General features: G+C 36.3%; 1 protein-coding gene across 4 annotated transcripts in view; it reads right to left on the minus strand.

The window, feature by feature from the left end:
* Nucleotides 1–16,595, minus strand: part of MCPH1 (microcephalin 1) — a 223,444-nt gene that overhangs the window by 184,676 nt on the left and 22,173 nt on the right. For all 4 annotated transcript variants that reach the window (XM_050950730.1, XM_050950729.1, XM_050950731.1 and 1 more), the window contains 4 exons: nt 15,993–16,107; nt 15,425–15,565; nt 11,106–11,201; nt 6,854–8,185 (listed from right to left, as the gene is read on the minus strand). In XM_050950730.1, coding sequence (XP_050806687.1) covers nt 6,854–8,185; nt 11,106–11,201; nt 15,425–15,565; nt 15,993–16,107 — 1,684 coding nt within the window. The remainder of the gene's footprint in view (nt 1–6,853; nt 8,186–11,105; nt 11,202–15,424; nt 15,566–15,992; nt 16,108–16,595) is intronic.

Here is a 16,595-nt window from a genome sequence, read left to right on the forward strand (position 1 = left end):
TTTAATTACTGAAGATTTAACTAGGTCATTATTGCCAATTTAGTTTACTGGAGTCTAGTCTGGGACATTGCACAATTTTTCATTTCAAAATGTTAATGTCTTGTTAAAGAAAGTTTAGTGCACCAGGTATATGAAATTCAACTTTCCCCCAAATAAGCTGATTTTCCATTGTTTTAGAGGATAAAATACGAAAGTGTACTAAATCAATATTCATGATTATAACTACATTTAAAACTTGACCAAGCAAAATGAATCATATAAATGATTTTTTTTAAAAAAATCTTCATGGAGTAAAATATAAAACTTTCAAATTCTCTATCAACTATCCAAGAACACCCAAGCATTTTAGAAAATGACTTTTTAAAACGACAAAAATATGGAAGTAATTTAAGAACAAAAAAGTGTCCTTTATCCATTATTAGTATTTAAATGTTTTCAGTTTTAATCTAGTTAAGTATTCTACCATTTCTTCTATTTAATGTGTGCACCTTAGTCATTGATTATATGGTAAAATCAAAATAGTACATTTCACTTGGATTTAGAGTGTCACATTCTGGTTCTGATGGAACAGAAAAAAGCTGATGAGTTTTAATTCCAACACTGCAGAGTAGTATTTATATAATGAAAATTCTCACTCATTCATGAAGGCATACACCTTAATATTACATTTCAGGTAAAATCCTTTCATATGCAACGCTAAAATTGGGATTTAATTTAAATTAAAGTGTCCTTTTAAATGCAGAGTACCAATTATATAGCTTTAGCATATCCGTTTGCTCTCTCTATATATATATTATTTGAATTAGATTTGTTCCTATGGGCCCCAATAATAGACTAGGATTCCATCAGGCAAGGCACTGTATAGAAAACTATAAAACTAGGGCTGTCGATTAGTTGCAGTTAACTCACGCGATTAACTCAAAAAATTAATTGCACTGTTAAACAATAGAATATCAGTTGAAATTTATTCAATATTTTGGATGTTTTTCTACATTTTCAAATATATTGATTTCTATATTTTCAAATATATTGATTTCTATTACAACACAGAATACAAAGTATACAGTGCTCACTTCATATTATTTTTATTGTAAATATTTGCACTGTAAAAATTATAAACAAAACAAACAGTATTTTTCAATTCACATCGTATCAGCACTGTAGTGAAATCTCTTTCTTGTGAAAGAGTAACTTATAAATCCAGATTTTTTTTTGTTACGTAACTGCACTCAAAAACAAAACAATGTAAAATTTTAGAGCCTGCAAGTCCACTCAGTCCTACTTCTTGTTCAGCCACTCACTAAGACAAAAAAGCTTGTTTACATTTACAGGAGATATTGTAAATAAGAAGCAGGGAGTAGTGTCACCTGAGAGTGAGAACAGGCGTTCGCATGGCACTTTTGTAGCCAGTGTCGCAAGGTATTTACATGCCAGATATGCTAAACATTCATATGCCCCTTCATGCTTCGGCCACCATTCCAGAGGACATGCTTCCATGCTGATGATGCTAGTTAAAAAAATAGTGCATTAATTAAATTTGTGACTCAACTCCTTGAGGGAGAATTGCTCTGTTTTACCTGCATTCTGCATATATTTCATGTTATAGCAGTCTTGGGTGATGACCCAGCACATGCTGTTCATTTTCACAACACTTTCACCACAGTTTTGACAAAATGCAAAGAAGGTACCAATGTGAGATTTCTAAAAATGGCTACAGCACTCAACCCATGGTTTAAGAATTTGAAGTGCCTTCCAAAATCTGAAAGGGATGGGATGTGGAGCATGCTTTCAGAAGTCTTAAAAGAGCAACACTTTGATGAGGAAACTACAGAACCTGAACCACCAAAAAGAAGAAAATCAGCTTGCTGGTGGCATCTGATTCAGATGATGAAAATGAACACACATCGGTCTGCTCTGCTTTGCATCATTATAGAGCAAAACCCGTCATCAGCAAGGAGTATGTCCTCTGGAATGGTGGCTGAAGATTAAGGGACACATGAATCATTCGCGCATCTGGCATGTAAATATCTTGTGACACCGGCTACAACAGTGCCATGAGAACTCCTGTTCTCACTTTCAGATGACATTGAAAACAAGAAGCGGGCAACATTATCTCCTGCAAATTGTAACCAAACTTATTTGTCTGAGCGATTGGCTGAAGTAGGACTGAGTGGACTTGTAGGTTCTAGAGTTTTACATTGTTTTATTTTTGAATGCAGTTTTTTTGTACATAATTCTACATTTGTAAGTTCAACTTTCATGATAAAGAAATTGCACTTCAGTACTTTTATTAGATGAACTGAAAAATACTCTTGTTTTTTACTGGGAACATTTTTTAAAAAAATAAAGTGAGCACTGTACACTTTGTATTCTGTGTGGTAATTGAAATCAATAGATTTGAAAATGTATAAAACATCCAAAAATATTTAAATAAATGGTATTCTATTATTAATAGCACGAATAATCGTTATTATTTTTTTTAATTGCTTGGCAGGCTTATATAAAACATTTATTTAAAAACAGAGGATTAAAAACATTAAGAAATATAATATGTAGCTGTGTGACAGGGTATATCTACCCGGCACTGGCCCACCTGGAATTGACCACACAGAGGATCAGAGTGACAGGAGGTCATTACCCCCAAGGGAACTGACGGAGCCAGAATCAAGGGTAGGAGGCAGCACAGGGAATACAAAGATTGAAATGGGAAACCGAGCATGAATCCAGGACTATAGGTTTCACAAGGTCCGGGTCAGGATCTGGTAGGGTAGGGTGAGCCTGGGACCCCCTACCCTGCCCCACATTTACCGCTGGGTGCAGGCATGTGTAGGGCGGACATGACTGCCCAAGGGCAGCTCCAAGGACTCTGGGCACTAGGCCACACTGCCCTGGGAGCAAGGGTGGCCCTACGGATTCTGGCCACTAGACCAAACTGCCCTGAAGACAGAGAGCACCCTAGTGACTCTTGCCATTTGACCCATAGCTACTCCTTTAATTGTCTGCCTCAAATCTGACTCCCCGTGACAAACTGTTACATAACCACGCACATAGTTTTCCGACCTTAAAGTATCTGTGTCTTTACAGAAGTGGAAAAATTAAAGTAGAGAAATTAAGGCTAGCATTTTCAAATTTGTACATCTCAAATATCAGTAGTGCTGAACATCCAGGATGAAAGCCTGGCCCAACTGAAATCTGTGGCAAAACTCCTATTGACTTCAAGAAAAGCCAAGCATCACCTCCTGGAGCTCCCATCCAAGTAAATGGGACTAAAGTTGCCCATTGTCACCACAAGCAAATAGCAGTCATGAAGAGATTTCAGGACTCTTGATTCTTCAGCCTTGTGCTCAATCCACAAGACTAAAGGGGACCAGAGCAATTTACAACTTTTGCCATGTAAGAGAATGTACTGCTTCCATATTTACTACAGATCTTATAAAAAAGACACTCAAGCCCCAAGTCTGTAATTCAGAAAGACTAAAAATAATATGAATGAAATCTACATTCAAGTATCATCTGAACAACTGAAGAATGTTTAATCTTTCTTAAAATCTATTAATGTTCCATTCCTTGTCTAACCTATCATTTATCGCTAGGGTTTTCAGGTAAATAGCTGTAGGAATTGAATAGATCTGGGCAAGGGTTACCATTTGTGACAAAGTTCCTCCTCTACCTTGGTGGGTCCTGCGCTTACTTGGCAGATTTGCTCACCTCAGTGATCTTCCCCACAGCCTGGGTCAACTCCTCCTGTGTCTGATCAGGAGTTGGGAGGTTTAGGGGGAACCCGGGCCCGCCCTCTACTCCGGGTTCCAGCCCACAGCCCTGTGGATTGCAGCTGTCTATAGTGCCTCTTGGAACAGCTGCATGACAGCTACAACTCCCTGGGCTACTTCCCCATGGTCTCCTGCAAATACCTTCTTTATCCTCACCACAGGACCTTCCTCCTGGTGTCTGATAACACTTGTACTCCTTAGTCCTCCAGCAGCACACCCTCTCACTCTCAGCTCCTTGTGCCTCTTGCTCCCAGCTCCTCACACGCACTTCTCCTTTGGCTCCTCCCCGCCTGACTGGAGTGAGCTCCTTTTTAAACCCAAGTGCCTTGATTAGCCCGCCTTGATTGGCTGCAGGTGTTCTAATCAGCCTATCTGCCTTAATTGGTTCTAGCAGGTTCCTGATTACTCTAGTGCAGCCCCTGCTCTGGTCACTCAGGGAATAGGAAACTACTCATCCAGTGACCAGTATATTTGCCCTCTACCAGACTCCTGTACCCCCTGGCCTGGGTCTGTCACACATTCTAAACCACAGTAGAACACCAACTTATCTAATTGCTATCCCTATCAAAAAATAAGTCACCATCAGACTGATGGAAATTTTATTACCATAAAATGTATATTTTAATTAAATTTGAACTACAAGGAAGTTTTATATAATTCGATAACTAGCAAACCCATTAGGCTTCCCCTATCTCATGGTATATTAATGTTCACTGAAAACAGCGTATACTGCTGCTTTTCCATTAACTCTTATTCACAGACGAAAAAACCACTAATTCTCTCCCTTGTGTTCAGCACAAATCTAAGACCTTGACATAAATGTCACTGATCACAAAGCACTATAAGATGTTAACACAGTGTTTCTCAAACTGGGGTCACCGCTTATGTAGGGAAAGCCCCTGGCGGGCCTGGCTGGGTTGTTTACCTGCCCTTTCCGCAGGTCCGGCCGATCACAGCTACCATTGGGTACGGTTGGCCGCTGCAGGCCAAAGGGGGCTGCTGGAAGCAGCGACCAGTAAGTCCCTCAGCCCGACTGCTCACACTAGTCTTAATGGTGAAAAATAACATGCGCAGGCAACGGCAGAATTGAGGATCCATTGAAAATAAGTATCCTCTCATTGAAGTCAATGGGAATTTTGCCAATAACCAAAGGAAAGAGAAATATTTGGGGTCAAATCTTTCTCTTTAAGTTTCAAACTCTAGCATAAGTGTATCAGAGGGGGAAAAAAAATTTCTTCAAGGGACAAATCTTTTATGCAGAAAGCAGAACAGTTCTGTCACTATGGATATTGGATTACTTTTTGTGTACATATTTCAGGAGAAAGGTCAAAGGTTTTAGAGATTTTTTTCAGCATTTTAAAAAACAGCCGTTTCCTCTCTGCTGGATCTAATCAATAACACTTTCAAACAATTACCTGGAACATAGGAACAAAAATAAAACTTATTAAACAATTTTGACTATTTCAACATAAACAGCAACAAATAAATTCTCTTGCATTACAAGGGAATTCACAATCAATCCAAAATAAAAATGAAGGCTTTATTTACAAAACATCAATATTTAATAAGCACACTGATTCACAGTCTGTTACAATTATCCACATTAACTAATCTAAAAGTTTAAGTGGGACTTGTGTTTCACATAAATTTATATCTAAACAAATTCAAATCTTATACTTTTCATTTTTCCTCCTTCTCTTTCAAATGATTTTAAACAACAGCTCCCCAGACTCAGACTCCATTTGATCCTGCAGTGAAATCACAAGGCTGACCTTGTGACATCAGAAGCACCGCCAAAGAAAACAGTGACAATGGTAAATGCCAGATAACATCATTAGATCAAGCAGAACTGGAGTAATGAAAGTTCTTAACCAAAGAACAGATTTTCAAATAGCAGCAGGAGACAGAAAATGTAAAGGCTCAGTAAATTGATTACATTTTCAAGTTTGCCAAAGTATGAAAGTTCCTCTTTGAGGGAATTAAAGCAGAGAGTCCCCAAAGAGATGCTCATTTTTGGATTTGGAGCTATAATTTCTAAGTTAAAATTCAACTAATATCAAAGCAATTGATATAGCTATCTAAGTTTAAAACCACACAAATGGAAAAAGCACCTTTGAGGTCCTTATGCTTATCTTGTAAAAAGAAAAAAGGAAAGATGTTAATTTTGTGACCATTTTCTAAGCTTGGGTACATGGCACAAAACATATAGATCTCCATAATCACTTAGGTCTAAGCTTGAGACAAAAGCTATTTTTTTAAGCTACACAATTGTGGGGTACTCCAGACCTTAAAATATTGGTACTTATTTTATTAATTAAGCCAAACCAGTAGCCTGAAGCGTAGCGATACCATACCTACAGCTATATTTAAGATTCTCTGTCAACTTAGGGTTTTTTTCATAATTCATAATCAGCTATGTTTGCTGTGCACTAAAACTCTGCATGAAGTTATTAATAATAAAATGTAGACATCATTCTAGCACTCTTTTGTAAAAGTCTAACTAAATTTACAAAATGAAATTAAGCTTACATGAAAGAGGTTTTTCCCATATTCAAAAGTCAAAAATATCAAATTTTAAAAATAGCATATCCACGACAGTAATTTTTTTCAGGGAAATTCCTTTGGTATCGTATCATACTAGTATATTCTAATACCAGAATGATTCTAGCAATTTTTAAACCTGCTTAAAAGATTATCCAGTAATAATAAAATCTGATGACTGTTAAAAATTAAGCCTGCAACATACTGAAAAACAAATTCTAAGTTGAAATTGGCATTGCATCCATATCTCTTGGACTCACTCCTTCACCTCCATCCATACCAATGGCAATGCAAGTTTTCAACTTATATTTTGATGGGCATCTCCCCCTGCTAATTTTTAACTGCAATTTTATGTAAAGGTAGTTTTTCCACTGGTGGATTAAAAGGAATATAAACACTCCAAATTAAGAACCACACAATATGGACAATTTGTAAAATCACAGTACAATTAACCATGATAATATTGTTTCTTAGGATACACAAAAAAAATGGCACAGGGTATTTATAGTTTGCCAAATACCAGGAAAAAGTAGTTCACATACTTGGACTGCATTTTTTGAGCAGGATTTCCTTCTTTTCTCCTGTTGATTTTTCTGTATTTGTAGAGTCTGGAAAAGTAAGTGGGTGTTCTTTTGGCTTCACTGCACTCATTTTGTCACTTTTTAAAGAATCTGGTGCCATCAATACAGTATTTTCTTCTGGTAGTCTAGTTTTTGAAAGACATGGTTTTCCTTCAACATGGCAGTCCATTTTAGAATTTAGTTGCACAAGCATTTTTAATGACTCATGATGCTGCATCTTTGAATTTTCACTTGAATGGACCAACTTACCAGTAGCTTGAGGGCAGCTATTCATGCTTGTTCTGCAGGATATTTTCTTAATATTTTGATGCAGTTTATTCAGAGGGCTAGAACCCAGGGCTTCTGCAGTCTCAATGTTTCCTCCACCTGACATGCAGTTTAAGGTCACACTTATTGTACTTTCTGAACATTCAGTTAGCTTGTAGTCACTCTCTGTTGAAACATCACTTGTCTTAACAGTTCTTTTCCTTTTTTTGATAAGAGCAGTGCACTGTTTATCTGACCCTTCAAACAATCTATCTTGTTTATGGCTTAAAAATTCTCTTTTGCAACTCACTTCAGGAGCACTTGGTGATTTCTGCTGAACTTGCAAAGGAAAGTGTCTTACTTGCATTTCACTTTTCTTCAAATTAGAAGGTGAAAAAAAGTCGTCATATGAAGTTTCCTCTATGTCTGACGATTTGTTACAAGTGGTCATCGCCAGAAGAAACTCATTTTCAGACCCTACCTTACCTGATGAGGTGGTCAATTTCATATTATATTTTTCTCTTTTTGGTTTCCCCCTTATTTTGTATCTGACACTACAATCCCTTGTGTCAACAGGAATATTTATGTCAACCAAATGCATATTAATAGAATCTTCACTGCTCACTAATGAATCAGACTGATTATCTGTGGTAACTGCAGCAGCTTCCAGCTGGACCATTTTCTGAGAAAGAGTGATGTGACTCAAGCATTTTTCTTGGAGAAAAGAACTTTTGGTTGATACTGACACAGGAGTCAGAGTATCTTTACCACTTTGATTTAGGTTAGGGGAGACTTCAGATTTTCTCTTTTTAGCAAATAGTTCACCTTCTAGAGAGCATTGCAAAATTATGTTTTTGTTTAAATGTTTTCTGTTAGATGATTTTGAAGTTAAGTTCGCTTGATCACTGCTGGAAAACAGAGAATACTCTGATGCAGGTGTTGAAACATAAATATCACTTTCAGCTGATGCTGGTTTCTGATTTTTGTATTTACAGTTTCCCCAAATGTCATCAAAACTCAATTTTAAAGATTCACTGATGTGCTCTTCTGCAAGACATTAAGAACAGCAGTATAAACATTTTAATAAATGGAATAGTACAAAGTTAAGTTAGTGAAGTATGTGGGAAGTTACTGAAATAATTGTCCAAGGATTTAGCCACTTAACATTCACATGGATAAGATTTTCACTAAAATATTGAAAATATGTATTTCTGTACTTTGTCTCTTAAACTATTCACTTTATAAAGTGTTTGGTGGAAGAATGTGATAATTTTAAAAGAACCTTTTCAGAACTCAAGCAACCCAGGGCTCAGATACAGACTAGAAGAATGTTTGATTATTCTAGAACAGCTCTGAGAAACCTGGCATGATTTCCTTTCAGAAATCCATGTTGACTTTTTCCCGACATATCATGTTCATCTGTGTCTGGAAATTATGCTATTTACTATATAGATTCAACTAGTTTGCATGGTAATAAAGTTATGCTTACAGGGCTGTAATTGCCTATAAGGCTGTCAAATTCATGGCAGTTAACTGAAGTGATTAACCAAAACAAACTCGATTAAAAAATTAATCATGATTAATCACAGTTTTAATCACAAATTTAAATTGGTATTTTATTATTGTTTATTACAAATAGTTTGATGTTCTTCTAAATTTTCAAATATATTGATTTCAATTACAACACAGAACACAGTGTACAGTGTTTACTTTATATTATTTTTTATTATAAATATTTGCACTGTAAAAAACAGAGTATTTTTCAATTCACCTCATACAAGTACTATAACGCAATCTCTTCACATGAGAATGCAAGTTACAAACGTAGATTTTTTTTTCGTTACATAACTGCACTCAAAACCACAATGTCAAACTTTAGAACCTGCAGTCCTACTTCATGTTCAGTCAATTGCTAGGACAAACAAGTTTGTTTACATTTAAGGGAGATAATGCTGCCTGCTTCTTATTTACAGTGTCACCTGAAAGTGAGATCAGGTGTTCACACAGCATTTTTGTAACCAGCATTGCAAGGTATTTATGTGCCAGATATGCTAAACATTTATATGGCCCTTCGTGCTTCAGCCACCATTCCAGAGGACATGCCTCCATGCTGATGAAACTCATTAAAAAATAATGCGTTAATTAAATTTGCGACAGAACTCCTTGGGGGAGAATTGTATGTCTCCGGCTCCACGGTTTTACTCGCATTCTGCCATACATTTTGTGGTATGGCAGTCTTGGATGACAACTAACAATATGTTATTCAATTTAAGAATCTTTTCACTGCAGATTTGACAAGACACAAAGAAGGTACCAATATGAGATTTCTAAATATAGCTATAGCACTCAATTCAACGTTTACGACTCTGAAGTGCCTTCCAAAATCTGAGAAGGACAAGGTGTGGAACATGCTGTCAGAAGTCTTAAAAGAGCAACACTCCGATTTGGAAACTACAGAACCTGAACCACCAAAAAAGAAAATCAACCTTCTGTTGGTGGCGTCTGACTCAGATGATGAAAATGAATGTGCGTCAGTATACACTGCGTTGGACAGTTATGAAGCCGAACCAGTCATCAGCATGGAGGCATGTCCTCAGGAATGGTGACCGAAGCACGAAGGCGCATATGAATGTTTAGCATATCTTGCACATAAATACCTTGCAATGCTGGTTACAAAAATGCCATGTGAACACCTGATCTCACTTTGAGGCGACACTGTAACCAAATTTGTTCGTCTGAACAAGAAGTAGGACTGAGTGGACTTGTAGGCTCTAAAGTCATACATTGTTTTGTTTTTGAATGCAGTTATGTAATACAAAAAAAAAATCTACAGATTTAAGTTGCACTTTCATGTAAAGAGATTGCACTAGAGTATTTGTATTAGGTGAACTGAAAAATATTATTTCTTTTGTTTCTTTTTTACAGTGCAAATATTTGTAATTAAAAAATAATAATTTAGAGTGAGCACTGTACACTTTGTATTCTGTTTCGATTTGAAAACGCAGAAAACATCCAAAATATTTAAAATAGAATACCATTTAACAGCACGATTAAAACTGCAATTAATCACAATTATTTTTTTATCTTGTGATTAATCACAATTTTTTTAATAGCTTAACAGCCCTAATTGAAAAGAGGGCCTGTAGAGTCTTTTTTTTTTTTAAATCAGTGTTACATTAGCTATCCTCCAGTCATCTGGTACAGAGGCTGATTTAAACGATAGGTTACATACCACAGTTACTAGTTCTGCAATTTCATCTTTGAATTCCTTCAGAACTCTTGTGCCTGGTGATTTATTACTGTTTAATTTATCAGCTTGTTCCAAAACCACATCTATTGACACCTAAATCTGGAACCGTTCCTCAGATTTGTCACCTAAAAAGAATGTCTCTGAAGTGGGAATCTCCCTCACATCCTCTGAGTGAAGACTGATACAAAGGATTCATTTAGTTTCTCCAAAGGCCTTGTCTTTGAGTTCTCTTTTTGTATTTAAATTCTCATTTTGCTTCTAGTATCAGAATGTTTGAACTACACACACAAAAGTTTGTATAGCACTACTAAAAGAAAAGAGAACCAATAGTGAACAAAGACAGCAAGCCACAAGAACAAGGATGGGCATTTACCTTATGTAGTTTCTCATGCTCTTTCATTACAGTTCTTACATTTTACATGCTTTTCAAATCAAGGGGAGAACTTTTTGCTTAGTTTTACCACTTGTATTCAAATATAAGCGTGTTTTCCCAAATCTCGTAAGGATATTTATCCTTGCAACACATTAACGATTGTGAAGCTCTCTGAGATATGCTAATAAAAAGTGCTATATAAGAGAGGTTGTCTCATTGACGTCAAAATCTGAGTATGTCACATTATACAATAATACAAACTATCTAGAATATACTATGGTTTTACTTAGCACATTTATAATTTTAAAAAATATATTTCACAGAACTTAAAGTTACTTATTTACCTGGCATCAATGCACTTGCAGAACCGGTGACACCAAGAGGCTCTCCATATCCAAGCTGTGTTGAATTAATTGTAGATATCTGAGACATTTGTGAAGCTAAAAAATAATTAATAGTTTATTACACTTTTTCCCCCGATGAAAGTTTCAAATTTAAAATGCTCGTCTATGCTAAGAGACAAATCCAAGAAGTCATTAACATAGTTACTGTGAGGCAAAACACGCACATACAAAATTATAAGTAAACAGACTTGTGATATATTTGCAACCAAAACCACTTTCTGATATATTTAACCTTTGTAAGTCAAGAAAGCTAAAATGCTTCAACCTGGCTCTCTCAGTTCCTCCCTAAGTAACTTAGATACTTTTAAAGATTCCACCTTTAGGCGTCTAAGTATGGGTTTAGAAGTCTAACTTTAGGCTCCTATTTCTGAAAATTTTGGCCTGTGTGTATAAACAAGTTCACAAGTGCTTTGTTAAAGTATTGAAAGTTTAAATAGCTTTTTATTGTTAACAGTGAAGGGATCTTAGTGTGAAGAGAAAATTATGCCAGTAAGGGAAAACACAATTTTAGCCCTTGACACTGCAAACACTTGTGCATCTACTAAAATTTCAAGCACTTGAATGCTCCCATTAAAATCAGTGGGACTATTTATGTAAGTAAAGTTATGTATGTGCTTAAATGTTCGCAGGATCAAGGCCTTAATCTTCATTGTTTTGAATTCTGCAGATAGTTCTGTAAAATCAAATACCAGTAGTGGTATTTGCAAATAGTGTTTATCCTTCAGTTCACTGTAAATTTTAATATTACAAATAGAACAAACTTGCACAGCTTAACAGAGCCACAACCCAATTTAAATCTGTTTCTTTAAAAAATATTTATATTGATTATTTAAAAATCGGCCCACCCAGTGCTACTTTGTATAGTAAATTAGTAACATTTATATTGCTTATTACTTTTATTTATCATGAGCTCTCACTTTTATAGTGATCTGACATTAAGTGTATGAATAGAAATTAAAAAAAGGAAAAAACTGGTTTAGCTGGTCCAATTTTGTGGAATTTTTGTTCAAAACCAGAGGACCATGCTATTACAAAAATCAATATTTTAACATTGAATTTGCTTCAAACAAATGTATTCCCATAAAAACAAAATATTTCAAAACAAACAAATACTTCAAAATAGCATGTTTCTGGTATGAAAATATATATTTTAAAATCTGAAAACAAATCAACATTTGAGTCAAGAAACGTGATTAAGTAAGATTTCACTCTCAAAGTGTTACTTGCATAATTCTACTGTGCATATCAGCAGAACCATTGCAATTTATGTTATCTGACAATCACTGATTTCAGTTATAGTATGAAATGTCGGACACTATTTAAACAGACATATTAGGGAATATTAAAATAATAGCAGTAGTGAGTGGGAAGAATCTTTAAGAATTTCAAGTATTTCTGTGAATAGTGGGAATGTTTTTAGTAGCAAGAACAAAAATGTTAAAATTTACCACGTTGCTGCTCATGACTGGAGTGTGACAGAGTAGTATGTGGCTGGTTATTATGAAGTATTATGAGCACCACAGAATCATAGAAATGTAGGTCTGGAAGGGACCTTGAGAAGTTAAAGTCCACCCCCCCTTCACTGTGGCAGGACCAAGTACACCTAGGCTATCCCTGACAGATGTTTGTCCAACCTGTTTTTTAAAAACCTCGAATGATGGGGATTCCACAATCTCCCCTGGAAGACTAATCCAGTGCTTAACTGCCCTTATAATTAGAAAGCTTTTCCTAATATCTAACCTAAACCTCTAGAGCTGAAGATTAAATCTATTATATCCTTTCCTACTTTCAGTGGACATGAAGACCTTTTGATCACTGTCCTCTTTATAGAAGCCCTTAATTTATCAGGTCCCTCCTCAGTCTTCTTTTCTCAAGACTAAACATGCTCAGTTTTTGTTTTTTAACCTTTCCTCATAGGTCAGGTTTTCAAAAAGTTCCATGTTGTATTAGGACATCCATTTGGTATTACTTGCTGAACACATGACTAATCCTGTCCAAGACCAGGCTATTATGAGATATTCTAATCAGCTGCCCAGAAAGATGTGTCACATCACATTGGAGAATAACCTGAGACGCGCCCAAGCCAAAAAAAATCTCAGGCCACTAAATGGTTGTCTTTCAACTACCAGTTCTCCATGGAACAATGGATTCGCTACCCAGGAGCCCAAAGAAAGAACTTGGCATTGGCCACTGTCGGTAGACAGAATACTGGGCTGCACAGACCTTTGGTCTGACCCAGTATGGCCATTCTTATGTACTTATGAACAAGGGAAAGAGGGAAAGACTATTTAAGAAGGGTTTCTCTTTGAAATAGATCATTCATCTCCACATGCAAAAAGTAATGGCCAGGCAGGAGGGACTCTGTCTAGCCTGATATGCCAATAAGACCTCACACTTTCAGACGAGTTGAGATTAGACTGGGGGAGAACTTGTGCATCTCAGATATTCTGTCATTTTGCAAAAATCTATAACCCTAGTGCTTTTTCAGAGTAAAGTGACTATGGTTAAAAAACATTCGTTGCTAAGCCCGTGTTCCTTGCCTTTCTGCCACATTCACCCTGAAAGCTGTGACTTACAGTTAAACTCCAAGACAAACTCTGCAGGAACATGTGCAAGCAAGTAGGAGCTCAGGCGGCTGGAGTCACTGGTTCCAGTGTTTTGGTAGCCAGACTATGGAGTCCCAAGGAAGGGCTCAAACAAAAAGGTCTCAGCCTAGGAGTGTATCTTGGAGCCCAAAACTAGAAACAGATTAGACTCCACCCAGACCCAGGTGGCTTAAAAAAACAAACAAAAAAAAAAAAAACATAGGACCCAGCATTTGGGTCCACTTACAACAGACTGGTAACTGTCTAGAAAGGGACTAGACCAGGGAACATGTAGCAACAGGAATGCAGAATATAATTCTTTAAATGGGTGGAGCAACAAAGTTCTGCGGATCCTAAATGACATACTCTGAAGACAGAAGACAAAGGAAAAAAGCTCTATTTTTTTTTTTTTTTACCTGTTTTCAACCTCCAAAATAAGAAGCGTCCAGGAGCTTGACCATGGGATGTTTTCTGAAACTGGACTATTAGTCTATGTCCCATATTTAAACCACTACAGTGGCACAGTGACAGCACTTCCACTACACCACCGTAGTGCTTAGTTATAGACACTCACTACAGTGATGGGAGGGATTCCCCCATCACTGTAAGGAATCCACCTGTCCCACTAGCCCCGAGAGGTGATTGCTAAGTCAACAGAAGAATTCTTCCGTTGACCTAGTGCTGTCTACACTGGGGGTTAGGTGTAGCGATGTAGTTGAGTCGATCTAACCTTTTAGCGCAGACCTGGCCGTAGGACTGTGAGCATTATAAAACTACTCTCCACCGTGCTTAGATCCATGCTGCCATCCAGAGTTAACTATGCTGCCCCTGTAATTTTTACCTCTAGCAAAAGAGGGTGCAGGGAATTCCAGAGAGCAACAGCCCTGATATTTATGGGTTCTACCAGTTGTTCACATCAGATTTCACTGAATAAAGGGTAAAAACAATGGAGGTTCATTGGGGGTGGGGGGGATATACTTCAATTCTATTTTATGATCATCATCTTGAAGTACCCAAAGTTCTTTTAAAAAAAATGTAAGCTACTCTAGAAACTATGAACTAGGATGACTTCTTCATCCACCGCTGCACTACTAATTCTGGGTTGAAATGGAGCACAAAGCAATAATCAACAGTTTAGATTACAAGAAATATTGTAAACAATTTTAACTGCTGGAAGAAAGTAATTAAGTTGATATTTCACCAGCACCTCAACTTTTGCAAGAGGTGCAAAAGGTTCTTTAAAGACTACAAGCAGTCAAGACTTTGGTTTTACATATTCTCTGAAAGACAGCATCTCCCAACACTATGCTATGTCAGTAGTTCAATGCTCAGAGGGCAGAGCCCTCATTCTAATGGATTACTAGCACCTATGGGTTCCTTGGAAATCCCTTATCCAAGCAATGACTTAACCCTGCTTGACTTGAATGATTTGAACATAAAAATCATATGACTACATGTAGTTGGACCAAGAGTCCTCAATTTGGTTTAAATATTTATATATTCTTAATCATGCATTTTCAGGGTAAGCAGATGTTTCACAGCAACATAATTTATCAATTCAAAAGAAAATTACGCAGTCCTGGAACGTGTGCAGGGCTAGCATCAACATAATTCAGAGAGAAAGATGGCAACCATTTAGGCTTTTTAATAATTTCATAAGGCTTAACTCCTTACCAGTAGGGGAAAGATTTTCTCTTTTCTCCTTCATGTCCTTTATTCTCTTTTCCATTGCACTGCACTGATCTTTTATCTTATTTGTAGGGCTATATGCAAGTGAACCATCATCCTCAAATAATAAAACAGGTATATCGGTTTCTAAAAAAGCAATCGTAATTTGCAGTTAATATGAGACTTCCATATTTGAACAGAGCATGAATTTTTAAAGTACAAAGTTGTATTTTTAAATTCTGTTACTTTAAAACTACATTTTTACAATGCTGTCAGTACCATAAGTTTAATAATGCTGAATTCCAAACAGTTCCTTAAAAATGAAGTCCAATACTACTTTTAAATTACTAAAAAGTAAATTATTCTTTAATATCAAAGCATGCATAATACTTGTAGTAGCTTTTCTTAGTTATTTAACATAATGAGAATTAATATTATAACTTCAATTATAAAGTGATAAAAAGTAAAAATAAGCTATATCTTATGAGTTCTCTTGAAACTTAAAACAAAGATATTTTGGCATTTCTTTTTGGTGCGTGCAGTGTTTAATTTTTACAATCTAACCAGAACTCACCGGTTGTTGTTTTTTGTATATCTAGTTCTTTAGCCATCAGGTCCAATTTTTTTTGTAGTCTTTTATCATTTTCTGGTGTTTTTTCAACAAAGTCTTTGGGCTGCATGCATTTGTGCTACAAGATTAACCACAGCATAAATCTCTCATAAATTAACTTGTACTTAATATTTCTCTATTTTATCATACAATACTATGTGTATTATATGATCATTCTACATCATTTATGACTCCTGGTAAATCCCATTTAGTCAGCCATGGATAGACCATAAAATGTAGGGGGAAATTTCAATGAGAGTTTCAATATGGATTAAGGGAAAAAATGATTTCAGATTTATCAGATTGACCAATAAGAAATGAGACAAAACCACTATGGACATCTTAATACTCATTTAAAAAAAATATGGAATATTTTAGACATTTTCAAAAGTGCCTAAACATATGTCTACACTGCATCTGGAAGGTGAGATTCCCAGAGCAGGCAGGCAGACACACTATCTCTGCTTGAATTAGCATGCTAGAATATGCAGTGCATGTGTGTTGCAGCATAGGCAGCCGCTCATGCTAGCTGTCCAAGCTCAGACTCAGTGGGTCGGTGGTCTTGTA

Source organism: Gopherus flavomarginatus, chromosome 4, assembly GCF_025201925.1.
Source record: "Gopherus flavomarginatus isolate rGopFla2 chromosome 4, rGopFla2.mat.asm, whole genome shotgun sequence".
Taxonomy (NCBI): Eukaryota; Metazoa; Chordata; order Testudines; family Testudinidae; genus Gopherus; species Gopherus flavomarginatus.